The sequence below is a fragment of the Pieris brassicae genome, chromosome 9 (genome assembly GCF_905147105.1).
Source record: "Pieris brassicae chromosome 9, ilPieBrab1.1, whole genome shotgun sequence".
Taxonomy (NCBI): Eukaryota; Metazoa; Arthropoda; class Insecta; order Lepidoptera; family Pieridae; genus Pieris; species Pieris brassicae.
Genome location: NC_059673.1, coordinates 7,588,638 through 7,602,956, shown reverse-complemented (window position 1 = coordinate 7,602,956; position 14,319 = coordinate 7,588,638). Strand labels below are relative to the sequence as shown.

Sequence of the window (14,319 nt, the reverse complement as noted above, 5' to 3'; positions counted from 1 at the left end):
AACGTCTAGTTGCACGGTTCCAAAAAGTGGGTCTCATGGAGAAGAACCGGCAAGAAACTCCATGGACACTCTTTTCAACAATGGTTTAGCTTTCAAAGACTCGGTTACAATAGTTATAATCGGCTGAGAAGTTTATATAATGCAAGGTATACAGAGATCCTATACAATGCAAAAGAAACTATTGACTTGAAAGTGCGATTCTCTACCTTCAGGTCGATCGTTTCCATCAGGGCTGTGCCCCAATTATTCTATGTGCGCAATTAGCTTATACAATGAAGTATTTTTGTTACACACATGGAACCAGATATCTATCTGGTATGTATCTACATAGAGATAACCAGACAGCATTTTTAATCTAATGAGATACTTGCTCTGCCCCTGACGATGACGAGTCGTGCTACAAAAACAGAATGCGGATTTCAATATTTGCACTTTAAACCAACTTTCAAAAAACATAAACCAGACGTTGAGGCATTAAGTGATTCTTATTTAAATGAGTCTAGTATTTATGAGAACATATAAAAAATATTGACTTTATAATGATATGGAAATATTTAAAAAAAAAAATTCAATCTATCGAATTATAATGTTCTGAGTAATCACAAAATTCTTTAAGTATTTGACGTACGGGAGTCATCGTTAGTCTTATCTGATTGTTTTATTGATATATAAGCATATCATTTAAATTTCAAACATAAATCATTTATTAATATAATCGATACCAAATGATATTGTAGAAGCTTTTTCAGTTCCCTTTTATTCATTGTGTATTTATATTCCATATTTTCTTTAGTAATAAAAAAGTATCACTCTTTACTCTATTCCTCAGTAGAGTGCGACGGAAAGCCAGGAACCTCCGAAACGCGGCCTAGTAGTAACTACTACAGATGTGTGTATTGCTCACACAGTTTTTGATAAGCAGAGAACATTCCCCTGCTACTTTCGAGGGTAGGGAATGTATGTATTTCTAAAGCTTATGGAAAGTTTTTAAGTAAGTTATTATAATTTCAGACGGCAATGTTAAAATTGCACTCGAGTCTTTAAGTGATTAGAATATAATATATATGATAGATAAGAGTTTGAATCAATGATACTATTTTACTATAAGTAACATCAAAACATCCGTGAATATCAGATTCATTGGTGTCCGAATGGAAACAGATACACAAATATGTGTATGTGTATAAGTTTAAAAATAATTTTAAATAATAGCACATTTATTCCTCATATTATCAGAATTTTGCACACATCGGCTATATATAAAAGATATTATCAATTAAATATGCGTTTAATAGCAAATAACACTAACATTTCTATTTCTGTTAAGGTATTTTAATTTTATTACATTCTATAATGCAACACGATGCTGTTTTGCGTGTTTTGATGTTCTATAAACTATACTTTTAGAGTTTATTTAAAGCTATTTAAGGCTTCGTGTCTTGTTGTATGCCTATCAAAACATTTCACGTAAAAATACCGCTTAAAGTTATACCAAATTTATAACTATCCTGGCTTAACAAAAGTATGGTGACAAGTAAGTGAAAGTAGCCAGTGAAAGTATATTGAACCTGAATTGAAATTATTAAAAGTAATTTTTTCTACAATTTTAGAAGCCAGAAGAAATTAAATATTTTTAATGTTATAATTGGCGGTATATTTGCCGTAGTCGGATCAGAACATTTATTATTTCATGAAACAATCGTAAAATTATTTTCAAAATTTTACGATATTTCCATCAACATTTGGCCCCATCGTATAGTCGTAAATTGTCCGCATGAAATGACTTACCTTTTTCTTTTTCTAGCCTGTTAGCTATTAATTTCTGGTGTCTACGAAATCTATGCCGTCACGCATGAACAAAACCAAACCTACACCAACGCTAGTCACAATCAATTATGTAAATACTTTAAGATTTGATTACTAATAATTGCCTTTATATTGATAAATAAAGTGGCCATGCATTTACCTGTTAACATCTGCTTGATTCTTTTATGAAATGGTAATTAATACATATAGAATCCGGTCACAAAATGTCGATGTTTTCAAGTAACGATGATTAATTGTTTTTAAAGTGCATTTTTATCAAGGACCAAGGTTGTACATTTTGCTCACTCACGCTTTTTAGTTTTATAAGCGTGGCGATTTCCTAAATCATCGTAGTTACACCCGAGAGTATAGCCAGACTAAGGCACTCTTCAACTGTTAACTGTCAACTAGACATTGACAATATCGTAAGTAGCTTAAATTGTCCTTTACAGCTTTCAAGACGCGCTTATCATTAACCAACTATCACGTGTAACTTGCATTAACCGATACTAGGAAAGTAACTCATCAATACTTGTATTATTCGTATCATCTGGTAATTATCATTACACTTCAAGTAACTCAATCTACTGTTTCTCGATTATGACGTACCTGAAAGTTATTTAGAATCGTTTTTAAAATGTTAAATACTATATAGTTACAATCGACAGGCAAAAAACGCAGATAATTTTAATTTTCTCTAAAGCAGTAAATTTATTCTTACAAAATAATATTTAATATCATTTTAATATTGTCCGATACTAATGAGTTATTTGTTGTAATTAAAAGTCGTAAGAACTAGCTAAACACAGCAGGTGTTCATTAAACTTTGGCCTTTATTTTTTTAAGTTTTTTTTTACCAAAATAGCCAAAAGTTATTTGTAATTTATTTTGAATCACAGCTTACGTACATAACCACGTACTTATGTGATTGCCAAAACGATATTATGCGTTTGTTTAATATAGTTATTTGGACGATAAAACCATCTAGATTTTTGGATGGGATGTGACACCACTAGAATATAATTCAAGGGCTGATTATTCGCACAAGTCATTAGTTTAGGCGTTAGATGTAACTAATACACGTAATTGACAAAAATCGTGAGTAAATTAATTTTTACATTGCATATTTATTTATTACAGAAATAGTATTAATAATAAAATAAAATATATAATATCATAATATAAACAATATCGCTACTGTGAATTTACTACGCAAACTATGTCGATAGTGTTGGAGACAACATTTAGCCGCAATGTCTTTGATAACGTGGATCTATGCAACTGGCTGGTTCTGGCTCTTGCCGTGTCACACATATCCCATAGGTACAAAGAAACCTAGTTCTTGGAGTACACTTGGGTTGCACACTAAGACTTTCAGTACATAGTAGGCCAACTGTAGTTCCCGTCTAGTTTCCAATACATTCTACCCTACCAAATCTAAGAAAAATAATGTTGGATACATTAAAGAATAGTAGAGATAGACACTATACAATCTTCTATAAATATATCATGTAAATTTATTCTGTGTAAATAAAGACTTTTGTTAAAGTGTTTGGTAATGTAAATGTTTACGTCATGATTTCATTAATAACAAATAAAGGTTAAATTCAGTGATGATTAGGAAGGTAGAACTGATATATTTGGCGGTGAAGATAAATAGAACAGGCTCTCGCCTAAAAGACACTTTTATTTTTCGCTAACGAGTTATACACACACACGGACGTTTTATCTTGCATTCCATTAGGTTATTTATAACATCACCTATAAGGTTAGGTTACTTCTTTAGGAATAATGAATGGTTTACATGTTAAACTTCGTTTTTGCAAAGGTTGATTGGATTTAAGCATTTGTTAATTTTAGAACATTTAATGAGTGCAGTTTTTAATTTAGGTTGTATTTGTTTTTTTTTTATATAAATGCAATAGTTTTGATATGATAGAAACAATTTAAGACTAAATAGCGAGATAAAGAAATTTTTAAATCTCGAAGGTTGTAAATAGTATTTTTAATATTGTTGCAGACTCAACTACAAATGTCCAGTAGGATTCAATGCAGCGGAGTATTACGTATCTCTATTAGGCGTTCAGACAGACAAAGAGCTGGAGAGCCAGGAGCGAATCCGGCGTATTTGCAACGAGTACCAGCGTTCTGATATAGCGGTCGCTATTGAGAACCGCGTGGGAGACGTCAAGGACGAGTTAGAATATTTTAATGGCACTGTAGATGAGAAGGTATGTGAGTCATAGAACAACTTTTTTGTCTCTTTCTGTAAAATTGTTTTTAGGCTACGTTTAAAAGAGATGAACGCAAACAGTGGACTCAGACAAAACTATTACGACTTTTAGGTATACACAAGAAAGCTATAGGATATATTTAATAATGCTACGACTGATTAAAATAGCGTGAACAGCCCACATTTTCATAAAAGTTAAATCAGTTTCATTAAGTTGTTATTCGTTTCTTTCTATCAAGTTCTAAGCTGTGATAAAATAGGCAGTGCCTAGTTAAAGGATGCAATGATCTAGTTTATTAATTGAAGTTAGTCTATTAATATTTTTTTAAAGTGGTAACGCTTTTTGTTATGTTGTTTTGCCTTTAAAAAATTATAAATATAATCTATAGAGAGAGAAACACGTTGATAGATATTATTTGAACTTACCACGGTGGATAACAATTAAGCACTTATTTATAACGGCGTTTGGGTATCACAATCTTTAAAATAATTTTAATACATAACGATGACCCCATGCTGTGAGGCTAAGTGCTTAGAATACGTTGAAGTCATAAAATAATAATAAACCTACTTATTCCCAGCCCTCAAATTTTAAGTTGTAATTTTTAATTTGCTTTCTTTCAGAATTTATACTTCGAGAGATACTTAACTCTGTAAGTAGATTTTTTTATTAAAAATTCGTATTATTTATTATTATCTGTATTCTATTTGATACTCTTATGTTGCTGGTTTAATCATTTTAAGGAGAAATATTAAGTATATTTTATAAATAACATTTTGCTGATCTTAAAGTATCGTGATTCCTTATTTTAGTTTAGTTTTATGTTTCTGTTTAGTTTTGTCTCAATAACTGTATTTTTGGACTTCTTGCCTACTTTATCTAATTAAATACATTTTTTCTCACAGTGGTTGCCTGTAAGAGATCGCTCCAAAGCGATAAGGCCGCCCTCCTTTAAATTTTTTAATTTAATTACGTTCAATTTTTGTATTGTAGTGTACATTACTTGACAAAAACCTTTCCTCATTTACTGTCAGTATAGATTACAGTAAGGAGAAAACTAAAGTTATTTGTCTATTGCAGAGTCAAAGTGAACTACTTCGTCCAGTTTTATTGGCTACTATGGAGAAATATATTATCTATAAAGCACAACAAATCTATATGGATAGCTGAATTTTGTCTCCTAATGGTAAGTTAATACTTCAATTTAATATGAATATTATTAAAATCACAGTACGTATAGCTTATAACAGATACTGTAGGAACTATAGAAAACAAATTTATTATATTTAGAACTTCTTTGTTTATAAGTATTGCACTCTTAAACCTTTCCTTGCTTATGATAAATAACAATAGAATCTCTTTCATAGCCTTGTGAAGTTACAATTTTGGTCCGCAGATCTTTCAGTCAAATATACGGAGTCAAATGTACGTGTCCATTAAAAAAAAATCAACTGTAATAACAATTAAAATTATATTATTGTAGGTGCATAACATATTATTAATATGTGCGTTGCATTCGTGGGTTTAGTTCTCAGCAATATAAAAGTGTTTTCGATTAGTAGCTGCAACTTGCTTCAGATACATAATAATTAAGCAGCCGCAAAAATGTTTCTGTTACGGGACTGCAATACGTATGAATATTGTATCATTATTATAATTATCATTATAAGGGCCTGGTTTTACATTGGACAATTATTACACAGTCTTGTCTGGACATAATGACCGGTTCTATTTATATCGACAGTTAAGTTATTACAAAGTATGCTTCATTAATATTCAAGTACACTTATAATTTGTATAAATATTAAGATTTATATTTTCATAGTTTTAGTTAATTCTAAAATATGGGTGTATTACAAATGTTTTTAATTTCGGTTGGCCTGGTATGTTGCAAGTATGTGCAAAAACTACAGTCTGGTATCCAATGTCTGTTAACTTCTTAAATAGGGCTGACTAAAATTATTCTTACAAAAGCAATATGTATATTTTTGTCCAATTCGAGATGTAGATTAAGAACGACGTTCAGTTAAACAAGCTCGCACTATGTGGCAGAGTACATTCTATAGTTTCACCGTAATAATGTATGTCATGGTTACAATGGTATCATAAAAGACAAGTGTCCGTTTTAACAGGAAATAATTACTGTTTCCGCCGGATATACAACAGATACTTAAGGCAACTGAGGAGGTTGTTTGTCACATTTTTTCCACCAGAAACATGTACATAGTAAAAAACGATCAATTGATAATCACGTTTCGATAAAACCGCTACACAGATTATGAGCTATGAAAGATTTCCTTACTCATAATCTGTATTTATAGGAGAAAAACTAATTAATTTAAAACATTTTTTTAAACATGTAAACATAAACCTCGAACCTAAAACGATTATATTACAATTTTGTTAAAGTATCTGTATCTGCTTTTCTTCTCGAATCCATCACTGATGGGTTTGAATGAATCGATAGCCTAGATTTAATAAGACCGATATGATTAATACTATAAGGATAAAATAGATTTTATTTATCCGCAATATGAGCAAAATATAATAAAATAAACCTTTTTTTAATAATAAAACACTTACACTTTTTATACAGTTTGTTGGCCTCATAATATCAATACCATACATGGGCCACTTCGAGGAGTTGGATCAGAGGGACATTCAGAATGCCGAGGGTCTCCTCTACCTCACGATAACAGAGACAATATTTCTCTTCATATATGCGGTCTTCATCACCTTTCCACAGGAGGTTCCTATACTATTGCGGGAAACAGCAAGTGGATTATATTCTCCGCTACCGTATTATTTGTCAAAGATGATATTTTGGGTAAGTAACTGATAAGGGCATATGCAGTATGTTGTGAAAAATATTGAGACGATAAACATACGTCATTATTTAGTATCTATTTTAATCTTCATACGTGAAGCAAATACATATGCAGGTATATGCCAACACATACATCACTACAGTTGCTCAGTTTTTTTGTTTCATCGCTATCTTTAACGGCAGGTTGGTGATAAGCCCTCTGTAAATAACATCTTATTTGTACTAAGACAATTAAAATGCGACAAAATATCAAGATTTCAAGTGCCTATGAGATCTAGAGAAAACCTGTGGTGAACTAGGGGTATTAGAATGATAAAAGTCAGGATTAAAGTCTGGGCCTCAGATTTCTGTATCTGTTTCGTGATCACTTGTTTTTCTAATAGACAAGTATTAGTCTTCAGTGTCTAAGTCCGTCTTCGGTGTACGAACGATTGTTAAATTCGCAAAAAGAAAAATAGACAGAAAGTTAATTGGTGCTCATACGGGGATCGAACCAACGACCATAGGTATGAGTGTCGTACGCTGAAACTAAGTGTCTCTTCTGGAAATGTTAAAATTATGTTGTTCCACCCGTATCACCTCGACGTCCCTCGTTCCACAACTGAACATTTTTAAGGCAGTTTATCCACACCACCACTATGTTAAACCAGCTGCCCACTGAAGTATTTCCGAGTCAAGTCGACGTAGGGTCCTTTAAGAAAAGAACATATCAATAAAATTAAAAGGCCGGCAACGCACTCGCGACCTTTCTGGCATCGAGAGTGTCCATGGGCGGCGAAATCACTTAACATCAGATAAGCCTCCTGCCCGTTTTCCCCCTGTTCTATAAAAAAAAGTACCAAATCTTATTTCTACAATTTTACATAGATCTGGACCAAACTTTAATAATGGTACAGCTTGTGGATTCTAATACGAAATTTAGTCCCTGTGACAGTGTACCTTTAACGCTGGCATTTACTCGCTATACATTGCAATACTTATTCATTGAGCGAGGAAAGCACCGGCTCTGGGGTCACCGTTCCTATAAACCAGGCGCCAAACTTAAATCTTTAATTAGCGCCTGTGTCAACCACATGGTCCAAGAGTCTTTGATACTTTAGCTGTTTAATATTTTCGGCCTGCTCTGCGGCCGTCCCAGCTTTTTTGCATGTCTGAGGGAGTTGAGACGGGGCAAACGTGTTGACACAAGTAGCAAGTTTATAGATTTAAGTGGTGTAGAAACAAATTTAGTTTTCCAAATAATTTTTAACAGTCAGATTTTTTCGCACCTTTGAGTGAGGTGGATATTTCCAAATGTGATAATCACATTACATACAACCAATTACCTTAGAAAAACTAAAATCTATTAACACACTTAAAAATAAGTAATTCATTCATAAAGGGTGATAAATTCATAGTGAATAATGTGGCACAGCGGGAGATCATTAACAAGACACTTAAATTTACACAAAAGTATCCACCGGAAACGTCAAACTATCCGCCGGAAACGACAGTGGGCTCGTTGCCGTCGATCCGTGCATTTGATTGAGAATGGACAAACGGAAGTAAAAGATAACGTATTAGGAGGCGTGGAAACAGGAGTTGGATTAAAGAAGTTGACTAATGACAAACAATCGACATCATTTGTCACCATCACCTATTCGTTACAGAAACTTCTCTGTAGGACAATTTGCAGACCGATTTGCGGAGAATTATTTGAATTCTCCATAGACTATACAAATTTCGTTCATATTAATTTAACAGTGTAACAGGTCTGATGCAATCACTTGCGTAATAAATTAATATAGTTAATTCAGTCATAAATGCAACATTGTATCAATAATATCTTGTGATAAATACTGGATCAATAAGTTTTATGCTTAATTAAATATGTAAAGTCTTGTTAAGTTCATTTGAATACCTTGGGTTACGTTAGTTGAGTATCATGTTCATTCATTCCTTTATATCGTTGAATATTTATAAATTGATTGAGATACACATTATGTATGAGGGATGTTCTTGATTTACGTATGCAAACGATAAAGCTGATCTTGCCATGGTAGATAAAAACAAATGTTAATTAAAAATGGATGGAATGCAAGAAAAAAATCTATGAAAATTATTATATACGTAATACCTTCTAATAAAAAATAATAATTCGTCTGTGTTGTGCGATGGTGTGAAAGCGAGGGTATGTACGTGATGGTGTGTATGTGAGGTGTGCTTATAATTCAGGTTACTAAGTATATACCGCCATAGCCTAAACAAGTCAAGGCTTAAATAGTGGTCGTTGTATGAAAAGTGACCTGCAATTTATTTTATTTGAGATGATGTCGTGTCATTCTTATTACATAGAAATCAGAGATGTTCAGTCCCTAGAACAATCTTTAAAACGAAATGTAGTTCTACGTTATAAATATAACTTGTAAATGATATTTAATTGCCTTTATCGTCGTTTTTAGTAGCATATAAATAGAAGCAAACTACAGCCGTTATAGTCGGTGGGCATAGTAATTTTATACGTAGGTTGAATTGAATAAATCAACATAATTAAAACAGAATGTTGTATAAGATTGTGAAATCATTAGAAAAAATGCGGAACTTCTTTTATAATCTTTTTCCATGGTAATATTTTTAAACGACCATAAAAGCCTGAGGTAAAGGTGTGTTAAAAATCAATTCAAACGAGATTTTAGAATTTAGGTGTTAAATGTGTTACAATGCTTATAAGATATTAAAATAAATAAATCAATGGCGTTACAACCTTCTTAGGTCTGGGCCTCAGATTTCTGTATCTGTTTCATAATCACTTGTTAATCTAATAGACAAGTAGATGATCAGCCACCTGTGCCTGACGCACGCCGTCGACTTTTTGGGTCTAAGGTAATCCGGGTTCCTCACGATGTATTCCTTCACCGTTCGAGCGAAATGCGTTAAATGCGCAAATAGAAAGAAAGTCCATTGGTGCACAGCCGCGGATTGAACCAGCAACCTCAGGGATGGAAGTCGCACGCTGAAGCCACTAGGCAAGCACTGATCATTGTGTATGATGCTTATAAGATATTGGTGGTAATAACATGTACATGGCTCAGCTTGTAAAGCGGTTTTTGAAAGTAACCAAAACATACAATATACAAAATACTAAAACAGTGGTAAAAATGTGTGTTCTATGGAATCTTAAATATTTGTCTTTATAATAATACGGTGGGGCTACATGGGTTTGGATTGCAACAGGTGAAAAACCTGTGGTAGGATAAGATGTTTGATATATGGATTGTACATTTATATCTACTCACATTAATATCTATGACATACCGCTTTTTTGTATAACAAAATTGAAGGGATATCACGAGTGAAACTCGAAACGTCTAGTAATGTGAATAATAATTGGTTCCTAAATAATGCAGGTTCGTTTATATGTCTTCAAACATTCTTAGGTGATGATATTATAGCAGATAATATAGAAGTCAATACAGCAGTAGTCCTGCGACTAATCACCATCCTCTAAAATCTACACACCCGTTGCTTACTTCGATAATGTTGTTAATAGATCTGATTTAAAATGCGTCAAAATTTACAATCTATTTATTATACGGGTATAAAAGATGTATAAAAACGGATAAAATGAGGCCCACGGTTTTAAAATATTTATTTTTAGATGATTTAAACGGTTTTGTTCAGATACGTTAGTTCGATACGTTTATCTGACTTAACTAGTAAGGTTAAAGCATATATTTGCAATTGGTTATTCACAAGCTATGTCTTTCAGATACCACGCGCAGTCATAGAGCCCATATGTTTCGTGACGTTGGTATTTCTCGTCGCTGGCCTTCAAGGTGGTTTTACGAACTGGATCGGCTTCTGTTTTGTTTGCATCCTCTGCGCGAACTACGCAAACGCTTATGGTAACATAACCCTTATTTTTTTTTTCTTCATACACTAGGCACTGTATATATAATATTTTACGCAGCCCGTGTAGTGCAACGATTATACATATAGGAAGACTTGCCCTTACCCTCTACGTAGCTATAAAATACGTTAGTCGATTCAAAGGAAGGACGTAGTTTCGGATATTAGTGTATATGTAACACGAAATAATTTAACAATGTACAGTGTAAACTCCATGTCATGTCCTTAAGTCATGTGATGTTTTTAAGTTGCTAAAATTAGTAAAAACTGCGCAGCTGTGTACGTTCTTCAGTCGCTTTATTATCCTAGCCCGCAATAAACTCGACTGTCGGCATCATGCATACGAACTTTCTAATATTTTTGTTCTTTTGTTTACAAATTGGAATTGCTTACACGTGTAGACTGTTGTTGACCATGACTAATAAGTAGGAGTCATGGATTATATATACGTTTTTCTTTTCTCCATTTAACGAAAATTCTCTATAACACCCTACAATGCACAGTCCCTTCAGTATCCTTATATAGAGTTTACACTGTTCTTTTTATGCTTTAGTGGAATAATATGAGGACTCACGACCATTTCGTCCCATAGTAATACCTTAACATAAAAAAAAACAATTATGATTTTTGGTCTGTAGTTAGATGATAGCTGTAAGAAACCAAAAAGATGTTTGTCATAAGTAGTGTAGCAGAAATCTGGAATCACTAACTAATTTAACACAAAATCGTAGCAATCTCTATGAAAACTGTTATAAGTGATAAAATAAGTTTTCTAGATGTAGAAATTTAAAAACGGAAACATATAGCGTAGCCCTAAACTTCGTTACAAGAACGAACTGTTCGACTGTTATTCAGGCATATTTAAATTTTGTGTTACAAACCAATGAATGTGATCCTACAATTATAAAAAATGATTTAACAAAGAGTTTAGCGAAAGCCATAAAACTAAAAGGAGGAAAAAATTATTGGATTTGGAATTGCCTCATTATTGTTATAAAATCCGATAAAAGCCCAGAGGCTGATTGCAGGTGGATAAGATTTAAAGAAATACATATAAAAATATTTATTTTTTGGCTATTGCTATTTTATTATTATTATAAAATAACGTAAGTAACGTATGCGTATATTATTATCATTAGCATAAAAGCCTTTGTAACTAGTATGATTAAGTACTTTATATACGACCATAAAGTTAAAGGTAAAGTACAACCCTATCGTAACTGTATAATGGTTGGTTTGGTCGTTGGCGCCCTTTAAATTATTTAACGATTTATATTCTCTTATTTATTAAAACTAAATCAGTTCTATTGCACTTATTACTTAGCTGCTCATTCGTCTCTTTCTGTCATTATGTTCAGCTATGATGAAAAGAAATAGTTGTGTTCTTATACTGATTAGGTGACTTAATACGGAAGATGTGTAAAAAGTAAGTAGTAAAAACAATGCCTTAATGTGGTCCATGGACACTTACACTAGGATGAAAAATTCTTCGACTTTAATTGTACAAGTTGAGATCAAATGTTACCTCTATAGGCTTATGTCTTATTCCGTTATAAGTTTTCATTGTATTTTTTATTAGTTATCGTAAATTAAATAGAACAATAGTCAATTATGAAATACTTTTCTTTCAGTACAAACAGTTATTATATAATAAGAATTGTGTTAATTTAAAGTTATCTACAAAGCAATAATGGGTTAGTAAACATTTATTACTCATTTAACCATACAAGTTAGTCGAATAAAAATTATCTAATTAAAAATAACAGTTGATTGGTTCATTAACGGTGCAACGGTGACTACAACTACTACTGACTTGAGGAGGATTGGAATGCATGTTTTAGGATTCTGGTTATCTATACAGTGAACCTTAATCATTACATTTTTATTTTATTAAAATAATAAATACGTGATACTGGATCCAAAATGTGGGAATATAACCGTAATGCCAGAAGTAGCACACTGCAGACTTAAAATGAATTGATACCATAAATAAAATCAAAAACTAACCATATTTATGACATCGATACATCATATGTTTTAGCCAAGCAATCACACAGGTTGTGCAAGAAATACCTTTTAGCATTTGGAGGTAATCAAGACGCGGTATTTCGTTCTTCGTAAATATTTTTTGTAAGGATTGTACGAGCTTTAGTTTTCTATTAATGACACTGAGTAATTAGAAAGTAAACACATTGATTTACCATGTATCATTCACTTTCATGCTAGAGTTAAAAACGTTCACATTATAATTGCTAATAGACAATGTCACGATTTCCGCACGTCAGCCCAGTAGTTGCACGCGAGACTAACACATTCATAATCCACAGGTTCCTTTCTATCCTCCGTATTCAATAAAATGGAAACAGCTGCGCTTGTGTGCGTCCCGTTCGATTTAATTGGGACAATGTTCTCTGGTCTCTATATGAATTTAGCCAGTGCCTCGCCCTATTTCTCCTGGCTGAAGTACGTGTCTGGATTTTACTACGGCGTCGAGTCGATTTCAATCATACAATGGGATTCTATAGAAACGATCAACTGTGTTAGTGTGAAAGGCGTTCCCTGCATCAAGACGGGCCCGGATGTGTTGAGTAGATTTGGCTACTCCGAATCGCATTTTTGGAGGAATTGCACGTGCTTGGCAGCTATGTACTGTATTGCTCATACGATAGCATTTATTATGGTCGTCAAGAGAAGCCGAGGCACGCCCGTTTATTAGATTATCCTTAACACTTAGTACGATTAATGGCCAGCATTAAATTAAGGAATAAAAATTTAGATTTTATACAGTTATATTATTTACTAATAAAGTATTTTTTCGTGTCGTTGTTTGATTCTATCCCACGTGTGTTAGCTTTTACGCAGAGTGGTAGCGTAGATTTAAAAACACTTTCATAATAAATAATTGCGAATAATTTTAAACTAATTTAAATAAGGTTAAATAAAAGTGTTTTTTTTAAGTAAAGTATGACTCAACTACATCTTAAACTCACACTAATTAAGTTTTAATAAGTGTGAGTTTAAGATGTAGTTGAATTAAATTTTTGCTTCAACTTCTAAGATGTTTGACATTATAATATAATATGAGGAACATAAATACAGTGAACGTAAACCTATCAAATAAATAGAAACATAACTTTCAGTTAATTTTGAACTACGAACAAATCTCCAGGACCAAGGTCTCCGAAAAGACAAACAAAATCCAAATCCCACAGAAGCTTACATAAGAGCGAAATCTATTCCCAAAATTACACAAACCGGTCCAAACTCGGCCCTTCCAAATACCAGTACATTCCGAGCCATTTATTATTGTCGGAACGTCAGTTCTTTAAATTAATTTGGAGATTATCTATTAGACCTGTTTAAAATTATTAGGTGTTCTATGTAATATAATATCATATTTATCATATCATATTTATCATATCATATATATCATATGACGTCATAAGAGCATCAGTTTAGATACCTACCAAATGTACTAAGGGAAAGTATAACGAAAAGCGATGGTGCATATCGATTGAATACGATTGGTCAACAATTTCTAGACCAATCACGGAAACGCGATAC

The 14,319-nt window shown here is 32.7% G+C and overlaps 1 protein-coding gene across 3 annotated transcripts in view; it reads left to right on the top strand.

The window, feature by feature from the left end:
- The window catches only part of LOC123714117 (protein scarlet-like), a 50,699-nt gene that overhangs the window by 33,391 nt on the left and 2,989 nt on the right, over window positions 1-14,319 (top strand). For 2 of the 3 annotated variants that reach the window (XM_045668260.1, XM_045668257.1), the window contains exons 7-12: window positions 3,827-4,037; window positions 4,664-4,692; window positions 5,121-5,226; window positions 6,637-6,867; window positions 10,616-10,751; window positions 13,083-13,574. In XM_045668260.1, the coding sequence (XP_045524216.1) occupies window positions 3,827-4,037; window positions 4,664-4,692; window positions 5,121-5,226; window positions 6,637-6,867; window positions 10,616-10,751; window positions 13,083-13,471 (1,102 nt within the window). In that variant the 3' untranslated portion in view covers window positions 13,472-13,574. Of the gene's footprint in view, window positions 1-3,826; window positions 4,038-4,663; window positions 4,693-5,120; window positions 5,227-6,636; window positions 6,868-10,615; window positions 10,752-13,082; window positions 13,575-14,319 lie in introns of those variants that run through there. The other variant, XM_045668258.1, reaches the window with a different exon arrangement.